Here is a 21,150-nt window from a genome sequence, read left to right on the forward strand (position 1 = left end):
GAGTAAATGCTGGATAGGGTGGTGTCAGCCTTCTGGGCAGCCACCTGCCCCTAAGTACTTTTCCCTCCTGCCTTAAGTCACCATTAGCAACCACATCCTTTAGTTTCCCTGAAGGAGATCAGCATTAATCTGTGCTGGGTTTAATCAGTGGATTGGCCGAGGTGGGACCTAGGGGTGGGGACAGAGCCCAGTGGGATGAAGGTGCCCCATTTCCACCGTGCAGCCCCATCCAGGAGAAAACCTTCTGAAGACAGAGGCGCAACCTGGCGGTAAGGCAGGTCGGTCGTGGGCTGGGCCCGGGCGTTGGCTGAGGATGACAGGACTTAGGTGGCCTCATCAGGTCTGAGGAGGGTGACACAATAATGGGACTGGGTGGTAGAGTGGCTGTGGCCCCTCTCTGAAAAAAGTTCACGAGGAGCCCATGGTCTCCCAGACTCGGCAAAGGCCCAGTCTCCATGGACCCCTAGCTGCAGCATCGCTGTTGGACAAGGCAAGAGGAGGCTAGGGGCTCTGCCTTGGAGGCAGGAGGGATCTGGACCCAGCGATTGGTGTCCTGTTCGAGGCAGAGTGGGCCCCAAGAGCCCCTGAACTTGAGCTGGTATGAGCTGGGGTCACAGGGAGTGCTGAGGGCAGCCCCCAGACAGAGATCTGGCTTCCTACGGACAGAGAAGCCCTGGAGCACAGACAGGAAACTTAGTTCTAGACCCTTCTTCAGCAACGGTGTATCTGTTTTAACCCAAAGGTTCCTTCCAGTTGTTTTTAGAGGCTGAGAATGTCACTGTGGCCCTCGTAGCGAGAAATGGTGAAAGCAGCTAGGGGGTGGGGATAGTGACCTGGGGTTTCAGCTCGTGACATACGAGGACCAGCTTTTTCCAAGGGTATCCGCAGCCCTGAGAGATGCTCTGGGATAATCAGGGCCCATTTTCAAATAAATAAATTTTGGGAAAGCTGCCTACTCTAGCCCTTTCATGGGCAGTCACTAAGCACATGACCACACTAATGGCTCTGACAAGGCCTGCAGCTAAGAATGCCTGTTCACGTTGATTTAACCTGGTGTTTCCCTCCCTCACTTGACCACAGGTACTTTTAGAGGGGAGTCCTAGTTATTCTCCCTGGAATATATTCTAGGACATTCAAGGGGTAAAGGAATCCCTCTTAGATCTCCTAGAGCCCCTGAGAAACCACATCTGAGCTTTAGATGCTGGGGCCTAGGAGCGGTAGACAATGTGGGTGGAAATAACTCCCGTTATAGGGTGGATGCAGCTCCTTCAGTCCTGAACAGAAAGTTCAAGGACATCTCAAGGCTGAGAAAGCTTGGAACAAGAGATGGCCTTCCCAAAAACCCAGGGACAGAGTCTGGGCCTCCATCTGGGCAGTTTCCTGCCTGTAAATACCTTCCCGCCTGCCTCACATCCCATCACTAGTCGTGTATTCCTTTGAGGAGCCCAGTTAAATCTGTTCTCAGCTCATCCAGGGTACTGTGAGCCTCAAGCTGGCCAGAGGGCCCTGCAGGAGGCAGGAGAGAAGAGGAAATAGGGACAATGCAGAGGCAGGAACCCCCAAACACCCACCATCTCACAACTGGAGGGAAAAAGGGAGGGAGGTGACTCTTCTGGACTCCTGGGGCAAGGAGGGCTGGCTCAGGGGACCCAGGGTGTCCAGGACAAGGTCCTGGCGTTGTGTCCAGTGTTCGGGTCCAGCTCGTTCAGAGGATACCACATCCAGGTCCTCCTGCGGGACCAGCCTCCAGGCGTGGCTGCTCCTTAGATGTCTGTGGGACGCACCATCATGCGAGTAGAGCGCAGCGAGTAGCTAGGGCCTTGGAAGTATTGCCAGCGGATGCCGTTGAGCTTGCGCACGTGGTGGCGGGCCGGGTAGTAGATGCCATTGAGGTTTGAGAGGCCGCAGGCATCAAACCACCATCCTGGTGGAGGGGGAGTTAGAGGCTCTGGGGAGGTGGGGGCCCAGCCAGTGGGGCGAGGGCAGCCCCCTACCCCAAAGATGAATCAGGGCTGGTGGCTCCTCTGGGAAGCCAGCTCGCTGGAGACGGGGCTGGGTGGGAACGGGCATTGGGTGGTGGGGGAGGGAGGCTCCCAGACCCGCTGATCAGTATGGGCCCTCCAGAGGCAGTGCACTCATGTCTGTCTCTCTGTGTCTCTCTCTGATCTCTCTTTGCTCTGCCTTATCCTACCTTTCTGTGTCTCTCTGTCTTTCACACCCTTTGTCCATCTGTCTGTGGTCTGCATTTCTCTCTCCATCTCTCCCTCTGTCCCCGTGTAGCTCTGTGCCCAGCACTCTGTCCGTCCATCCTGATGTCTCTCTCGTCTCCCTCTGTCCCTGTCTCTGTGTCTCTGGAGGTCTCCTCTGATCTCTGTCCTTCCCATTCTGTCTCTCACTCCTCACCTCCCACTCTCTGATGTCTCTCCCCACAGAAAACACTGCCTAAGCCAGAGTTGGTGGGCAGCTGTCCCTCTGCCCTCCACCCAGGTCTCCCGCCTCCGGATCCTGCTTGGCCCGGGAGGAGGGTTGGGGAGGAAGTCTCAGGCCTGGGGTTGGGGCAGATTAGGCATTGTACCCCCCTAGGGTGCACCCTGGGCCCCACTCTCAGTGCTTCTCAGAGGAGAACTGGTGATGCCAGCTTTAGGAGGAGGTGAGACCTTGGAGGGGACCTCAAGGACCCTGTCAGGGGGAAGGTATGGATGAGGCACGGCCAGGCCAGCCCGTGGGTGAGCGAGACCCTGACCTGCACCCACTTCTTGATGGCATCTGGCTGCACAAGGACCCAAATGGGGAGGGGAGGGGGGTATTCAGCCAGGCGTGCCTGTGGGGAGGTGGGGCTTCATCCCGCCCCACACCCACCTCCGGACAGCATCTGGGCGCACTTGCAGAGGCAGTTGTCGTTGTCTGCGTCGCGGGTGCTGAAGTTGGTGCCCTGCAGGACCAGGCTGCTCTGGCGCCCCGCCGAGCCGCTGTACCCACTCAGAGAAAGCCTGGAGGCCACCCGGAGGTGGTGATGGGAGAAGGGCCCAGAGTCAGGTTGGGGGTGGTTGCGGAAGGGGTTCCCCTCTGGTTGTGCTGAGGCATCTCCCCTCCCTGTCTGCTGCCTGCAGGGACAGAGCGCCCACCGCGTGCCAGGCCTACCTCAGCTGGCTGAACCTGAGTCTTGGCCAGTTGTGAGAATGATCGTGACAATAATAATAATGAGGACCATGGCTAACAATTTTTTGAACATCTACTATGTGCCAGGCATTGTTTAAAGCACTTTACATGGGTTAATTCATTCTCATTTAATCCTCAAAATACCTTAGTATTCCCATTTTACAGAAGAGGAAACAGAGCTCCCAAGAGCCACAGGAGCCTGCCTGAGATCTCAGAACAAATGAGGGTGAGAGACAGATCCCAGCCCCATTTGGCCTGACTTGGGAGCCGTGTGCATTACCTTCCCAGCTGACCATCCGGCAACCCCAGCCCTGTCACACCTCCTCACGCCTACCCACGCCCTCCGGGAAGCCTTCCTTGACCACACCAGCCCACATGGATCAGGGCCCTGAGGCACCCCCAGCCCTGTGACTTCCACCCCTGCAGCCAGCTGGGGAGGGTTTCTATTTCTCGGTCAGGCTATGAGGCCCTGGAGGGCACATCCAGGCCTTTGTGGTGACTATGACCACAAGTTCTGGGGGTAAAATGCCTGGATTCAAATCCCAGCTGTGCCACTCGTCAGCTGTGTGGCCTTGGGCAGATTGCTTCGCCACTCAGCTTCAGTTTCTTCATCTGTTAAAACGGTAACGATAGTATATTAACCGTCATTGTGATGGGGTGACCTCGGCGTGTGACAGGTGCAGGGCAGCACTGGCACACGGTAAGTGCCTGGCACGTTCGGTGCTTGTGGATTCGTCCCATCCTGCCCCCGTGTTCCCAGCCCGTGTGCATGGCTGGCACAGGCTTCCACTGAGCCTGGCAGGAGAGAGTGTTGGGGGCTTGTAGCAGGGCAGGGGCTGCACTGGCAGCTGAGGCGGGAGCCAGTTTGGGAGCAATAGAAGGTCCTATGGGTGGAGGCAAGTGGACACCAGATGCAGCCGGGGCAGCTCAGGGAAGCCCTGGCTCCCCAGGGCAGGGCCTGCGAGATGCCCCCATTGGGATCCAGAGGGAATGTGGGGCCTGGGCATGAGGCCACCTCAGTCCCTGCACCTACCACCTGTGTTCTCTGTCTGTGGTGAGGGCAGGGCTGGCTCAGGGTGGCCAGCCGTGAAGCCTTAACTGTGCCCTTAAATATGCCACCCTGGGCTTGCATGAGGGGTGCTGCAGATCCCCCGCCAAGAGGCCTACCTGGCCAGGGGCTCCCTGGGGTGGGGACAGGCTGGCCGGCCCACCTGCTCATGTGGTCCCAGCTTCTCCTTGTGGCCACTGAGGGCTCCATTCGAGGGCTCAGTCATGTCAGTTCAAGGCCAGGCTCGGGACTCAGGCTAAAGTTTGGGGTCACCTTTAGTCTGGGGCTGTGTGGAATCAATGCCGGACAAAGCCGAATGACCTCATGGGGTCACTGCGGCAGCACTGGCCCCAGGCCCTCAGCCTCCCTTCCCCACCTCTCTGGGAGCCAGAAGGGGGATCTGTGGTCTCTAAGGGACCCTCAGGTCATGAGCCGGGAAGCCCCGCTTGACCCATTGCTCAGATGCACTTTGGACATAATCATGGCTCAGGTCTGGGGAACACAAACATACACGAGTCCTTGGACACCCCCAAGTGAGACACACGAGGTGTGTGAGTCTGTGTCTGAGGTCGTGAGCGTCCGGATACAAGTCTCTGTGCCTGCGTGTTTATGTCTGCGTTTAAGTTTGTGCAGCAATCTCTGTGCTGGGTCTGAGTGTGTGATCTGGAATATGTCTTTGTGCCTGAGATTGTGTGCGCGTTTACCTGAGAGGGCTTCTCTGAGGCATGTTTGCACACGTGCCTGGGTGTGTGTCTGTACTTGTTTGTGCAGCTATGGCACTTGTGTGAGTCTGTGCCCTGAAGGTTCAAGTGTGTTCCCCAGGGGTGTGGTGAGCCCCTCCACATGTGCATGTGTGTCTGTGCGTGTCCCTGTATATCTCTGTGTGTATCTTGTGCTTGTGGCCGGGTCTGGGTGTGTGGGCACCTCTGGGAGGCCTGTGCCTGGTGTCAGTGTGTGCCCGTGTCTTGTCTGTGCCTCCCCCACCCCGCTCCGTGGGCCACTTCTCTGCAGGCTTATGCATGCACCCCAGCCGGGCTCCAGAGGGTTCCCATTATTGTGTCTGACAAACAAGGGTGCCCCTCCTATCCCGATGCCCATGCTCCAGCTTCTGCCTGCCCAGGTTTCGCCACCTCTAGGCTTCCCTATGGGGATCCACCCCACCTCACCAGGCAGCTGACTCTGTACAGTGGGGACCCAGGGACAGCACCTGTTTCTGTCACTCTCCCCTTAGCCCTTCTCTGGCAGTTTCCAGGTCCCTATGTGTTTTCCAGGATCTTCCAGGCTTTTCCTGAATGAGCAGGGCCTATTCCTTACGATCCCCGCAGCCCTTGAAAGAGCCTTGCTCAGGTTTGGGGTTTCTGTGGCCAGCTGCATGTCAACTCTTCTTTCTGCCTTCTTTTCAGAATCTCCCTGCTGCTTGGGGAGTCCTTTCTATCCTCTCTCTGTCTGGAGAATGCCTACTCTTCATAGCACCACCTCCTCCAGGGAGCCCTCCCTGATAACGCAAGCATCTCTATGCCCTTGTGCTTTCCCCTTAGGTAGCTCCTGTCTTCTTGGGGGTGTGGGTTTGCTTGTGGACACACTCACCCTCAGACACACACGACACACTGGACTGTGAACAACTTTGAGGGGTAGAGTGCAGGTGTGATTCTTCCACAAATGACCAGAGCCAGCCCATGCCTGGCACAGGGCAAGTGTTCAATATATCATTATTATGATTTAGGGCTCTGCAAAGGGTCACATAGATGTGGGCCCTTTGAAACCTGAGCATAACAGTCTGGAACCGTGGGCAGGGAGCTTTCCATGTCTCAGATAAAAAGCCAGAGGCAGCGCATCAAATTCACAGAGGAGAGCACAGCAAGGGGTTCCAAATGTAACATACATGTATGTTTGTATAAATGGACATAAATAATTGAGATATACATAGATGCAGAAGTATTATATTTCTATCTTTGAATATATTGTTTGTATATCTCTAACATTTATGTAACACTTACCATATGCTATGCGTTTTCTGCAGATTATCTCAATTATGACATAGATATTATATTTTACAGATGAGGAGACTGAGGCACAGAGAGGTAAGTAACTTGTCTAAGGTCATGAATCCAACAAGTGATAGAGCCAGGGTTCATACCCAGGCAGTCTGGCTCCAGGGCCATGTTCTTTAGCATACTTTCCCCAATGTTTCTTCCCCAAGAAAAATGGCAGATCCTGGACTTAGGGCCACAGAAGCTGCTGCCCAAGAATTGGGTCATGGAGATGAGGTTTAACTGTTACTTGTGCAGGAAAGGGAGGCTCCCCCAGCTTCCTGTTATGCACTTACCATGTCCCAGGCACTGGAGATCGGAACAGCAGTGAACTTGCACAGAGCAGTCCAGCCAAATGTATGAAGGGCTGGCTTGGGGACAGTAATTATAATATTATAATATAATGTTATAATATCATTTGCTGAACATATACTAAGTGCCAGCATTAATGCTCTATGTGTAGTATCTCATTCAAGCTTCACAACACTTTAAATGAGGTAGGTACACCTATGGCACCCATTTTGCAGATGAGAAGGTGAAGGGACTTGCTCAGGGTTGCTCAGGGAGATAGGGATAAAGTCAGGATTTAAGCCTTGGCTTTGGTGGTCAGTGGCTTAAAGAGGAGTCAGCAGGGCGTTGTGGCTACTCACTGTTCAGCTTAAGGAGTCGGAGGCATCCAGCTGAGCCCCACCTAGCCCAGAGCCGGGGATGTTTCATTCAGCTCTAGATATTGCACTTGAAGGAGGAACATTATCAGACTGGGCTGGGTCCCATAGAAGGGATGTCAGAACCAGCTAGCTGGAGGAACCAGGGGCATTTAATAGAGGGATTGGGGGCACAACACCGAGAAGCCCTCAGAGGTGGAATTAGGCATACAATGCAGGCAGACAGAGAGTCATCAGAGATTCTTTGGGAGGAAGTGACCTCGCATCAGTGAAGGCATTCCAGCTTGGCTGGATGATGAATGTGGCTGCGGAGGAGATTCTAGCATCATGTGAAGAACCAGGTGACATGTGAGGTCCTTTGCGGCCCTAGAGCATGAGTCTATGAATTCAATTCTGTCCTGGTTCCAAGATAGCTTATCTTTAAGATCCTTGAGTTTCTGAGAGATGTAACATCATGTAGGAGAAACGCCATGAGTTTTGGCAGCAAAACTGAGTTCAAAACCAGGCCCTACCTGTTTTGTAACTTTGGGCAGGGGACTTAAGCTCTGTGTCTCAGTTTCCACATCGCTAAAGCAGGTACAGCAATGCTTACCTCAGAAGGCTGTGGGGAGGATTAAATGGAGTCATGTGCCTGGAACATAATAGGTGCTCAAGAAATGTTCATTCCTTTTCCTGAGCAGAGCCAAGAACCAGGCTGAGGGAGGGGTGAGAGACCTTGATGATTTTATAATGGGCTCATATTTAAGCCCATCCTGTGGTTAAGAAGCAGAGGTACAGAGAAGCCCACTTGACTTGCCTGAGTTCACACACTGAGCTGGAGCAGAGCCAGAATGATCCCAGTTCCCCTGATTCCCAGCCTGAAATTTCCACCTCACCCCACAGCATAGGACAGGCTGGGAAAGTCACCACCCCACTTCTGGGCCTCTGTAAAATGATTGCCTCGGGGTGACTGACCTTGGAAGGCCCCTTCCTGTTCCTGGCATGGCAGTGTCAGCGACATTCTCTCCACCCCACCCAGTGGCCAGGATGTGCTGAGTGCTAACCAGCCGCCTCCAGATCCCATGACGTGCGCCCAGATCGGGGACAGATGGCAGGAACTGGAGACGCCCAGGGACTGACCGTTGGTGCATACTCGGTAGCCACTAGCCGAGGGCTCCCAGCCCACCCATGAGCCTGGGCCCCAAGCCCACCTGTACAGCTGCCCCTCGCTGCCCAGCTGGAAGTGCTCATACTGGGCGTAGGCCTCGTTGCCTTCCCAATCTTGCAGCTCCACGCGCAGAGAGTACGCTGCCCTGCTGGTGAGCTGGTGTACCACCTCGTTACCTAACCAGTGCTCCCCGGCTGGGTTGCCAAAGCCCTGGGGAAGAGGAGAATGGGGGTAGGCTGCATGCCGAGGAGGAAGGCTACGCCTCTGCTTAAGGAGCTGGGCTGGGCCGGGCTCTGGGGACACTTACCCAAAACCACTTTGCTAGGAGCTCCCCAACTCCTAGAGCAAAAAGACTAAGACTTTTGTGAATGGAAAAGCCTGTTGAAAATAATTGAAATCACATGAATCATAATTGAAATCTATGAAGTTCAAGAACAGGCAAAAAAAAAGAAGCCTGTGGTGGTAGAAGGCAGAATAGCTACTACCTTTAGGGGAGTCTTGACTTGGAGGGGACACAAGGAGGGTTTCTGGGGTGCTGGAAGTGTTGTATATCTGGCTTTGAATGGTGGCCACATGGGTGAATACATATGTGAAAATTCACTGAGTCTTACACTTCAGAGTTGTGCAGTTAGCCGCATGAATATGACATCTCAATTAAAAAATTAAAAACTTAAATCAGCTGCTTAAGGGGTAGAGCAAACATTGTTCAGTGACACGGCAGCCACTGCAAAATTTCAGTAACATAGGAATGTAAAGCTAAGAGCGTTGGGAGTCACCAGTGTCCCAGAGTGACACGTGACCAATGCCCTTGGCCAGAACAATAATTCAGCACCGAGGACAGGGCATACCTAAGCCCCACTCCCCATTTTAGTCATGCTGTACCACTTATTAGCCTAATGGTTAATATTCAGCAGTCTTTTGCGTATTTCTGCTTCTGAGCACCCTATTTCTCTTTGCCATTTGAATGATTCTTTAAAACCCAATTGGTTCAAGAACACTCATAGATTAATTTGGTACTTTTTAAAAAGTATTTATCAAATGAACAGCAAAGCAGACACACAAAAAGTAGTATTGTTGTATTTCTGTGTATCTTTTCTGTTTCTTTTGCTCTTAAAAACTTTAAGAGCTTTTAAGTCAGCTTGCCAAAAATCCTTTATCCAAAATTTAATTAAAATATTGGAAGACAATCAGGCACTATTCCTCATCTTGTAAAATGCATGGGGTCTTTAAGCCAGCAATTCTGAATTTAAAAAATCTCTCCTGCAGATGTAGTCATGTATGTGTGCTAAGACAAAGACATTCATTTAAGCAATGCAGCCAGGGGTGAGCAGCAGAGATCACTTTTTTCTGTTTCCTTTTTTGTATTCTTTAAAAAATTTTACCAAGGTATATGTATTATCTTTTCCAAAAATTAAAACAAAATAAAACTTAAACTTTCATTCTTAGAATATATGTCGGGACTTGCAAAAAGAGTGTTCAATTTCGGGTGATGGAGTCCCTGATAGCGTATTTGCACTGGCCAAATCTGTTTGAAGGCAGTTGGTTTAGGTGGGCTGATTTATTTTCTGAGAAGGGTTGGGGGCAAACCAGACCCCTGCCCACAACCCACTTCCTGCCCCAGCTTTCAGGGCTGACAAGCTCCTCCCCAGGGCAGAAATGTTACCTGTTTGTAATCCTTCCAGTTCCGTTGGAAATTCATGCTGCCATTCTCACGGCGCTGGATGAGGGTCCACCCACCTCCACTGGCCTCCATGTCACAGAACACCTGGAGGAAATTGGGGAGGTGGGAAGTTGGAAGCCCCAGGAGGCAGCCAGAAGCCAGGTCTGGGCCAGCCCGAGGGTGATTTGGCTGACAGAACCTCACAGAGCAACAGGTGAGCTTGGTGGCCAAGGGCATCCCAAGGATCCAGGTCCAAATCCCCCACCCGTTGTCTTCATTTTTCTAAAATGGTGGGCAAGTGATGTCCTCTCGGAGCCTTCTTTTCCTCAGTTGTAAAATGGGGATGTTAATACCTTAACCTTTTTGTGCCTCAGTTTCTCATCTGCACACTGGGATTGTTGTGAAAATTAAATGAGATGAGTCATCCATCAAAAGAACAGAGCCTGGCACATAACATACTAGGAACTCAGTAAATGGAGGCCTTTCACTCGCTATTATTGCAGGGTTGCTGTAAGAATTAAATGCCAAGAGATGTAAAGTGCTTGGCACATGGTGTAGACTCAGCAAATGTTATTACAGGGGTTCCCTGGTGGCCTAATGGTTAGGATTCCGTGCTTTCATTGTGGAAGCCCAGGTTCGATCCCTGGTTGGGAAACCAGCCTGCATGCTGGGCGGCATGGCCAAAATACAAAAAAAAAAAAAAAAAAAGGAAATGTTATTACATTCAGCAGACAAATGTTTTCTGAGCACTTACTAGGTGCCAGGTTCCATTCAAGGCATGGGGAATGCCAATATGGATAAGACAGAATGATTCTTTCTTTCAAAGAGCTTACCATCCACCACAATCACATCTTTCAGTTTAACTTTTGTTCACATATTATTTTTTCCAGCCAGCTCAGTACATTTCAATGTTTGATGAGGAAACACTTGGTGCCTGCCCCTGTACTAGGTGAATCAGAGACAAATCAGAGATAAATTACCCCCCAGGGCTGGCTTTGTCTGGAGGAGGCTAGCAGACTGATAGGGCTAGGTCTGATAGGGCTAGCAGACTATTGAATAGGAACATTTGGGCAGCTACAAAGAGAGTTCCCAAGAAGGAGTCATGGGGCAATCCTGGAAAGCTTCCCAGGGGAGGTGGCATTGGAACAAGGCCAATGCCTTGTTGATGATGTGCCTGCCAGACAGAGATGAGTGGGAATAGTGTTTCCAGTGGAGGGAGCAGGAGTAAAGGCTCTGAGATGGTGAAGGTCTGCTCAGGGAGAGAAGACAGTGGCATCTGTTGTGAGGGTAGCAGAAGTTGCAGGAAGGGAAACTGAGGCCCAGAGAAGGGAAGGGACTTGCTCAAGGCAAATGAGTCAAAAGTAAAGCTGAGGTTTGAGCCCAGATCTCTTGCCTCCCAGGCCAGCTCTTCCCTCTCTATCAGTGTTCCCAAATTTTAGTTATTCACACCTTCCCAAATTCCACCATAGCTGAACTAATTTCATATAAAATATTTACTTTAAAAATGGTATCTTTCATAGAGAATGGACTTGAGGATACGGGGAGTGGGAAGGGTAAGCCGGGATGAAGTGAGAGAGTGGCATGGACATATATACACTACCAAATGTAAAATAGATAGCTAGTGGGAAGCAGCCGCATAGCACAGGGAGATCAGCTCGGTGCTTTGTGACCACCTAGAGGGGTGAGATAGGGAGGGTGGGAGGGAGACGTGGGAGGGAGGAGATATGGGGATGTATGTATATGTATAGCTGATTCACTGTGTTATACAGCAGAAACTAACACACCATTGTAAAGCAATTATACTCCAATGAAGATGTTAAAAAAAAATGGTGTCTTTTTTTTTTTTTTTACTTAAATAAATACTCAGACTAAATGCATCTTAAAAGGAAATCTTATTAGTACCATAGAGGGAAAATTAGTAACACTTCCCTTTATTCAGATAATTGTAAAAATATATATAATGAAAACAAAATAGTGTTAGAAAATTCTGGCTAGAGATTGAGGGCCTGATCTCTCTTTGTTAAAAGGGGGATTTAGCAGGTGTGTGAGAACTGTTAAAGATAATCCGAGCCATCCTCCTTGATATATTCAGCAGGGTTGAAAGAAAACTGAAAAGGGAATACGAAGTGGGAAGACTGGCTAGTTGTTCCCCAAACTCTTCCACTTCTGGGCCTGGCCCCCAAACCCTCCCTCCTGACATCCACATTTTCCCTTGACTGCCCTCCCCCCACACATCTGATAACTGGGCCTCAAAGTTCTGGGTAAGCTTGGGAGCCACTCACTGAAGATGGTGGAGCTTCCATCGGCCCCAGTCTCTAATTTCCCACATAAAGCAAAGCTCCCACACCTACCTTCAGCTGGACTGTAAGTAAATTGGAAATAAACTTCTTTGTGTTAAGCCCCTGGAACTGAAATTCTTGTAGTTTGTTTGCTGTATCAGCTATAGCATTATCTGAACAAGCACAGAACCATTTATTGCTATTTGAACTTAAAAGCGTCCCAGGAGGACATGCTGGAGAAGAATGCACTGCCACCTTTGGGAAATTCTGCTTTAACCGCATGATCTGACCCCTGAATGAGTGGGGGCTCCAGAGGGTAGGGTCACCCCCACCTTCTCTGGAATCTCAGATGTTGGACAAGGCCTGGACGTGATGGTGGTGGGGGCAGGGCGGGGTGGGGTGGAGGGTTGTCTGAGAGTCTTCTGGCTCAGCACCCTCTGATAGCTTCAGCCCTCAGGGAGCCCCCTAACCTTTCTGGGCTCTGTCACATTGGCCACATGGATGGTGTAGATGCCACTGGCATTGGCTCCGGAGCGCTGGATCTCTGCACAGTCCTGGAACACCTGCTCAGCTGCCCTCATGGAGGCTGCAATGGGACAAGGTAAAAACAATTGGAAGTGGGCTAAGGAGAGAGGGAAGGGGTCAGGTGGGCACTCCCGTCTGCTCTGTGCCAGGTTCTGGGCTGGGAGGCGTTGGGGATAGGGAGATGTATCGGACCCTGGAAAGTTTCGTAGAGGAGCTGACAGTGAGCTGGGACCTGGGTGAGGAGCAGAGGCCACCCAGGTGGAGAAGGGACGAGTGTCTCAGGCAGAGGGAACAGCATATGCGCGGGCTCCAAGGCGGGAAGAGTCCTGTGTGTGCAGGGATTGGGGTGTGGTGAGGGGAATTTGGCTGAGGCCACAAAGAGGAGATGACTCACACCCAAATCCAGAGCTAAGGCCAGAGGGAGCTCTGGCTGTTTGATGGACCAGGGAGCATCATTAAGGAAGGAGAGATGAGGCTGAGATTTCAGCCTTGAATGCCAGGCTGAGGAGCCCAGACTGTGCAGAAGAGCCCTCTGGCCAGAGGATAGAACAGAGATTGGAGGGGATGAGACTCAAAGCAGGAAGGGCAGAGATGAGGCTGCTAGAGTCTTCCAGGACAGGTAATTGGGGCTTGAACTCCACTGAGGTACTTCCGCATTTCACAGACTAGGAAACTGAGGCCCCAAAGTGAGGTAACTGGCTCAAGGGCACACAGCTGGGTCGGGTGGGAGGGGTTGGGCAGGGCTTTCCCTCTCTCCAGGTCTTATGGGGGAATTGTCCTTGGAGCTCCCTCGGGTAGGAGACCCAGGGTCCCCTCCATAGCCCACTCTACCAGCTGGATATCCCTGCAGCTCTTAGGTGGGTCCCCCTCATTATGTCCTCCCTGGGAGCTGACCTCTGGCCTTAAGGGAGAATATTAATTTAATGGCCAAATCCCACCAGGGCCCTGGAGGCCTCCAGGCTTAACTTGAAAAAAGTGACTGTTGGTAAATAAACTACAGAGGTTTCAAACACCCTCTCTGGCTCCTTTTTTGTGATTCAATTAGAGGTTTGGGCTATGATTCCACCAGAAACCAATCTTTGGGTAGGTGGGTATCCAAGGATAGGGCTAAAGTTCCAGATGGATAGGTATCCTGACCAGTGAGGAACCAGGAAGCTACCAAGGGGTGGGACTTCCTGTTTTGGCCTCAATCTTGAACCCGGATCCTGGGTCCTGGAGCTGAGGCCCTGTTGAAATGAGGCTGTTATTCCCAGATCACAAATGAAGGGACAAAGGCCCCAAATCCATCCCAGTCTGTGCACAAACATTCCCTGGGCAGGGTCTCCACGGCCCCGTCTGCCAGCCCCCTGGTCCCTGGGGAACTCGAGTCTAGCCAAGCCTGGTAGGTTGCTGGCCTAGAGGCGAGCTGGGACAGGCCCAACTTTCCCAGCTAGGCAAGGGCAGAGCTAGGAGTTGGCCTCAGATTTCCAGCCACTCTTCTCAGGGTCTGTCCACTATTGTTTTCCTTAGTCAACAACAATAGCCTTAACAACAATCATAGCAATAAAAGTGAAATACCCACCATGCATTGTAGTGTTTCTTAGCCAGGTACTGTCAGGGGCAGTCTGGGGCCAGGAAAAGTATTTTCAGGGAGCGTAAGAGCAAGGATGGACCAGTATTGACATGCAACATAGTTTGGCCTCAGCCTGGACCCCCCTTAATCTTTGTACCAGCTTCACCCCCTTTTGGCCCCAGGCACCATGCTCAGCCCCTTCATGTGTATGAACTCATCTGATGCTCTGTGCCAGAACTCTGAGAGATAGGAGCTATTATTATTCCCATTTTATAGGTGAGGAAAATCAAGGCTCTGAGATGTTAAATGACCTGTGCAAAGTGCCAGTGCTAGTAAGTGAAGGAGCCAGAGCTTGAACTCTGGTCCATTTGACTGGAGAGCCAGTACCTTTCCTACTACCCACCTCTCCTTGGGTCTCCACCACTGAGCCCATACAAGACCAAACAGACCTCGTTAACGAATGCTGCTTTTGATACCATGCATGGGTTAGGTCTTTTCTACCTGTGTCCCCATCCTTCTAACCTTCTGAACGCCCTGAGTTGTCCACCCCTTGCCAGCCTCCACCTGCCTAGGACAAAGCTGTGCAGAGAGGGGGTGCAGGCTTCCTGCTGGCCTTCATGGATGCCTGCTTCCTGTGCCCGTCTCCATCCAATCTTCTGTTCTACACCTGGTGACTAATCTTCCTCCAGTTTCTCCATCTAGACAGTAGGGAGAAACAACCCGTAGTGCCTCTCCCTGGTGACAGTGGGGTAGGACAGGCGTTTGGTCAAAGGGTGCCTGAGGCAAAGTCCCCTATACAACCTCTCACCCAGACTGGTGAGCAGACATTGGGCCACAGCTGGAGACTGGGTTAGCGGTGAGCCTGTGGGGAGAAGTGTTGGGCCCAGGCCTTTGGCTGAGCTACAGGATTAATTTAGGCAGCCTCATTGCTACGGCTCTATGCACAAGCCAGTGATGGGTTCGGGTCACTCCTAATCTCATGGTTTGGAAGGTGCTCACCTCTCTTGCCTGTGGCTACCTCAGGCCTCACACCCCTATCTGGTGGGGCCTGCCCAACTTAGATGGAGCCATGGTGCCATCCTCTGTCTCTAAATCGCTGCCAGCCATAGTGTCTGGAATCCACCACTATTGCTTTTTTATTTTTTTGGCTGCATTGGGTTTTTGTTGCTGCGCGCGGGCTTTCTCTAGTTGTGGCGAGCGGGGGCTACTCTTCCTTGTGGTGCGTGGGCTTCTCATTGCGGTGGCTTCTCTTACTGTGGAGCACGGGCTCTAGGCATGTGGGCTTCAGTGGTTGCATCACGGGCTTAACTGCCCCGCGGCATGTGGGATCTTCCCGGAGGATCAGGTATCGAACCCATGTCCCCTGCATTGGCAGGCGGATTCTTAACCACTGGAAACTTCAGGAACACTTCTAGCAGGGCATCTAGCACATAGTAGGCACTTAACAAATATGTATTTCCTCCTCCTTCCTTCAGAGACCCACAGACGGCGGTTGGGCATCTTTTGCAAGAGACTGTTGTGGAACTCTGCTGTTCACAGCTGTATCCACAGCACCCAGCACCGGGTCTGGCTCAGTAAGTGCTTGTTGACTGAGTGATTGAAGCTGGAACTGAGTGATTGAAGTCGGTCCCATTAGAAGTGAGGGCTGGGGAGCGGGGCCGGCCATTGTCCTGCTTTCTCAGAAGCCTGGGCCACAGGTGCCTCCCCACTTCTGTTTGGCCCTCTTGGGCTTAGGGGCAGGGGGCATTAGGGTGAGAGAAGTCCTTGGGAGGCATTGAGTCCAACCTCTCCATTCTGCAGATAGGGAAACTGAGGCCTGGGGGTGGGGTCAAGCCCAAGCAAGTGAGGATGGAGGGTGGATCCTGGACCCCAGACTCCTCAGTCTGGGCTGGTGGTATCCTTCTTATTATCATCACCTCCATTAAACGCATGGGGAAACGAAGGCCGGTCAAGGTCACACATGGAGTCAGGGCGAGAGTCTGGATTGGTTCCTCTTAGGACGGTTGTCCTCACCATTATTACTACTGTTTGGTGTTATTTCTGTTTCATAGGTGTGGGCGGTGGGTGGTCTTTCCCGAGGTAGCTTCCAGGACTGGTGTGAACCGGGAGGGTAAGCGGGGTCTCCCACCCCTCTCCGCCCCTCCTCCCGCACCTGGCGGGCCCTCTTTGCTCACCCGGGCCCTGGGCCACGACGCGCACCAGGCGCTGCACCGACTCCAGCAGCTGGCTCTGCTGGCGCTGCAGGAGGCTGGAGTTGCTGCTGGCGGCGCGCAGGCTGCGCTCAAGGCCGGCGAGGGCGCCGCTCTGGCGGCCCAGCAGGCGCCGCAGCCGCTCCTTCTCGCCGCGGAGGCTGGCCAGCTCCGCCTGCTGCTGCGTCTCCAGGGCCTGCACCCGCGTCTCCAGCGCGCTGCGGGGCGGGGGCGCACAGGCGTGAACCCGCCGTCCCCACGTTGCAGTCACACTCGCGGGCTTTCCCCTGGGCCCCGGGGTGAGGTTCAGACCGGCACTGAGGCTCAGAGCGGTAGCGTCCCGCCCAGGGTTACACAGCCCGGAGGTCCATGCCCACAGATAGCACAGAGTGAGGCGGGGAGGAAAGAGAGACCTGGCCTTGGAGTAAAATGGATTGGAGTCCAGTAGAGGAAAGAGGTGGGGTGGGAGGGACACAGTAGCAACCTGGTAGCCATTATCAAATCCCAAATATGCGTGCCCTTTGACCTAGCAATCCACTCACCAGAGATAACCTCCAGGGAGCATGGGCATGAATGCCCTTTGGAGGATGGGTTGTAATAGGGAAAAACAAAACAACCAAAATGCCAACAGCCAGGACTGGCTGAGTCTGTTCTGTTCTGGTGTCCCTGGAAATGTTCTGGAGCGGTGAAGGGGAAGGAGGCTGAGAGCATTTGCGCAGAATTGGAAAGATGCCGGGGGCCTTGGAGTGGGCGCCCTGGCGCATCAGTACCTCTAGTCTAACCCCACATGTGGGAAATTAAAAGAGAAACAAAAAGGTATTAATGTAAATGTGGAGGGACACTGGGGGGCTTATAGGAAAAGGCGTGGATGGACACGTGGAAGGACATAGTGGTGCCTGTGTTTCTAGCGAATGTAAAAGAAAATCCACTAAGTGCTGTTACTTCTGCAGAGCAGGTTTGAGCAGATGGGGGTGGAGAGGAGGGGGTGGCTGGAGGGGACTGACCTTCCCTTTCATTCTGCACAGGTCTCTATTGTCTGATAAGTAAGATTGTTTAATAATCATGAGGCATTTTTGTAATGAGTTTAAAAAAAAGTCTTAAAAAAGAAAGAAGCTTTTGACTCAGCTCTTGCACTTTTGGCATTTTATCCTACAGATTTGCTCACATGTGTGTGCAATAAGATATGGGAATGTTATTCGTAGCATCACTGGTTGGAATCGTAAAAGACTGGAACAACCTCGATACCCGTTAATTGGGGACTGAAATAAACGCGGGGACAGCCATACAGTGAAACATTATGCAGCTGGAGGAAAGAACTGGCAAGTGTGTCATGCAGTTATGGAACCATCTCTAGGATAACTGAAAAAACGAGACAAAAAACCAATGTGCCAAGGAGTAGTCTGCTTCACTTGGGTTTAAAAAGGGACTGTGCATACATATTTGCCTCTGCTGTGGGTGGGTGGGGTGGCTGAGGGATAGGGGTAGGAGGGAGATGTTTTCCTATACATGAGGCTATGCCAACCCATTCTCCAGACTAAGAAAATGAGTCCAGCCAGGGCAGGAGGAATTTTCCCTGGACCCCAAATTATGCCGCAGGAAAAGAGAGAATTTGGGCACACTGGATTCTAGAATTTTAGCTGTCTCCAATGGGCCAAGAACTTATTGATGATCTCCATCTTCACTGGTCTCTAGGCACTTGGTAATTCAATTCAGAGTGATTGATAGTGTCCCAGTCCTTCCCGCCGCAGGGTGGAGAGTAAGAATAAGAAGGCACACAAACTATCATTAACGGTCCCCAGGTCACAGGGAGCTGGAGGATCCTTATGCCTTATCTTTTTTTTTTTTTGCGGTACGCGGGCCTCTCACTGCTGTGGCCTCTCCCGTTGCGGAGCACAGGCTCCGGCCGCGCAGGCTCAGCGGCCATGGCTCGCGGGCCCAGCCGCTCCGCGGCATGTGGGATCTACCCGGACCGGGGCACGAACCCGGGTCCCCTGCATCGGCAGGCGGACTCTCACCCACTGCGCCACCAGGGAAGCCCCTTATGCCTTATCTTTTTTTTTTTTTGCGGTACGCGGGCCTCTCACTGCTGTGGCCTCTCCCGTTGCGGAGCACAGGCTCCGGCCGCGCAGGCTCAGCGGCCATGGCTCGCGGGCCCAGCCGCTCCGCGGCATGTGGGATCTACCCGGACCGGGGCACGAACCCGGGTCCCCTGCATCGGCAGGCGGACTCTCACCCACTGCGCCACCAGGGAAGCCCCTTATGCCTTATCTTTTTTTTTTTTTGCGGTACGCGGGCCTCTCACTGCTGTGGCCTCTCCCGTTGCGGAGCACAGGCTCCGGCCGCGCAGGCTCAGCGGCCATGGCTCGCGGGCCCAGCCGCTCCGCGGCATGTGGGATCTACCCGGACCGGGGCACGAACCCGGGTCCCCTGCATCGGCAGGCGGACTCTCAACCACTGCGCCACCAGGGAAGCCCCTTATGCCTTATCTTGACCCAGCACGTGAACAATGGTAACATCTCGCCCTGTACACAGGCCTGTGGCTGCTTCGGTGCCTCCTCCAGCAGCCTGACCTTGGCAATGTTTTCTCTACTCAGCTCGAAACCAAGATGAAATCAACTTCAGAGGTCCATGTCTCTCTGCCTTATCTGTACCCCAGGACTCTTTCTTTCTTTGTAATTTAAAGGGTGCTCCCCTTGTGTGTCTTTGCTTATAAATGCAGAGACTGTCTGCTAATGCAGAAAAGAAACTGGTCACTGTGGTTGCTTCTGGGAAGGAGAGTTGGTAGATGAGATCAGATTTATTTGTTTACAAATAAGTAAATCAAATTAAAATGTACAGGGTGAATTGTATGGTATGTAAATGGTAGTTCAATAAAGCTGTTAAAAATTTATGAAATAAATAAAGGAAGAAAGAAAAGGAAAGAAAGAGAGAGGGAGAGATAGAAAGAACAGAGAAAGAATCAGTGTGTCCTGAGCCCCAGGAAAATGCCTGTCCCCTGTCCCACCCAGGACGGGGTAGCCAGGCCCCATGCCTGCCTGGCCACCAGCCCCAGGGTCCACATTCACTCTCGGCTTCAGTCTGATCCCCAGCCCTGGTTTCAGTCTTTCCCCCAGCCCTGGTCACGTCCCAGCTTTAGCTCCAGCCCTAGTCCCCCAAGTGTCCCCTCACTCCAGTCTTAATCCAGGCCCCTAGCTCTGGCCCCAGCCCCCATCCCAGGCCCTAGCCCAAGTCCAACTTCCAACCTCGGCCCCGGCCCGAGCCCAGCCCTGGCTGGTTCTGGTGCTCACCCTCGGTCTCAAGCCCATTTGGGTCCTAGCTGGCCCTGGCCCTCAGCCCTGGTCCCAGCCCTTCTCCCTGTCCAGTGCCAGGGTGCCAGTGCCCACCTGTTGTGGCCCTGCAGCCGGTGGAGCTCGTGGTCCTGCAGCAGCAGCTGTTTCTCCAGCTTGTTGGTGGACAGTGAGGTCTCCAGAAGCTGGATCTCCATTCTCGATGTCTGGTTCAGGACCTGCCCCGGCGAGTGGGGGGTGGGGGGAGGTGGGGGCCCATATAAGCCCTGCCAACAGCCACACACCTGACCTTGGGCCCTGCCATTCCAGAAACTTGCTGACCTATTTCCACCCTCTCAGTATTTCCTCCCTCACTCACTCACTCACAGACCCTAACTGAGCTTATGATCTGCTTCTTAAATTTACTCTTCCCCATCACTGCATGGCAGTTCCATTCCTCCTGCTGCTCGGACCCCAGCAGGGGTCACCCTTGACCCACCCCCCCATATCTAATCCATCAGCAGGTCCCATCAGCTCCACCTTCCAAATGGGTACCTGACCACTTCCCTGCGCTTCCCCGCCCCCACTCAGGCCCCGGCCTCCATCTCCCGCCGTACCGGGCCAGCCTACTCACAGGGCTCTCTGCTCTTGCCCTTGCTCCCTGCAGCCCTTGGCTGCCTGGTAGTCTGAGGCAGACTTAAAAAGCAGCCCCTATGTTCTCCCTGCGGCTCCCACCTCACACGGCAGTGGCCTGCAAAGCCCTGTGATGCCACCTGCCCCCATCACCTGTCTGAGCCCACTAGTCTCCTTGGGTCACTCCAGCCATACCGGCCTCCCTGACGCTCCTGGAGCTTGCCAGCACCGTTCCACCCCTGGGCCTTTGCATATACTGTTCTCGCAGTCGGGAAGGTTCTCCCAGTAAGCCTGGCTCCAATCCCACCCTCCCAGTGGTGCCTTCCTGGCCGTACTGTCTAAACTTGCAACCCGCCCCTCCCGCCACTCCGGGCACACATGCCCCACTGATCTCGTCCATGCTGCTTTCTCCCTACTGCTACCACCGTCTCACACACATGTTATTTATCCTGTTTGTTTTCTTGGTGCTCATTAGAAAGGAAGCTTCGTGGGGGTAAGGATCCACGCCTGTTTTGTTTACTGCTGTAAACTAGAACCAGGCCCATCCAACAGTGCCTGGTACATAGTAGGGTTTAACAAACATGTGCCTATTTGTCAGTGTCTTTTCAGCCATTCACTTACCCTCTCATTTATACTCCTGTCCTCTCCTTCCCTCTCCGCTGCTCCCTGTGGCCTCCTCTTTCAGAGTCATTGGCCCCCTGAGTTCTAATGAATTGTTTATTATCCACCTTCCCCCGGAGCACTGTGAATCCTTTGGGGTGTGTGTGTGTGCTGCTGCATCCCCTCATCCCATTGCTCAGCACGGACCCGGACACTGGAGTCACAGAGGCAGAAGAGCCAAACCCAGTGTCTACCCTCCCCCCTCCCTACCCTGGGCTCATGGCCTGGTGGGAGAGCTTTGTAATGGGGTCATCCGGGAGGAGCCCCAAGAGGCTACAGGGTCAGAGGAGGCCCTGACCTCACCCAGGGACAGGGGTCAGGGCAAGATGACTGGCGC

At 53.0% G+C, this 21,150-nt stretch overlaps 1 protein-coding gene across 1 annotated transcript in view; it reads right to left on the minus strand.

The window, feature by feature from the left end:
- Positions 1 to 1,033: 1,033 nt before the first annotated feature.
- ANGPT4 (angiopoietin 4) overlaps positions 1,034 to 21,150 on the minus strand; it is a 40,953-nt gene continuing 20,836 nt past the window's right edge. Inside the window, exons 3-9 of the mRNA XM_007465365.1 lie at positions 19,638 to 19,759; positions 16,240 to 16,472; positions 12,459 to 12,574; positions 9,713 to 9,814; positions 8,093 to 8,259; positions 2,860 to 2,990; positions 1,034 to 1,924 (exon numbers count right to left, since the gene is read on the minus strand). Of these exons, the coding sequence (XP_007465427.1) occupies positions 1,764 to 1,924; positions 2,860 to 2,990; positions 8,093 to 8,259; positions 9,713 to 9,814; positions 12,459 to 12,574; positions 16,240 to 16,472; positions 19,638 to 19,759 (1,032 nt within the window). The 3' untranslated portion in view covers positions 1,034 to 1,763. The remainder of the gene's footprint in view (positions 1,925 to 2,859; positions 2,991 to 8,092; positions 8,260 to 9,712; positions 9,815 to 12,458; positions 12,575 to 16,239; positions 16,473 to 19,637; positions 19,760 to 21,150) is intronic.

The sequence above is a fragment of the Lipotes vexillifer genome, unplaced genomic scaffold, assembly GCF_000442215.2.
Source record: "Lipotes vexillifer unplaced genomic scaffold, Lipotes_vexillifer_v1.1 scaffold875, whole genome shotgun sequence".
NCBI classification, from domain to species: Eukaryota; Metazoa; Chordata; class Mammalia; order Artiodactyla; family Lipotidae; genus Lipotes; species Lipotes vexillifer.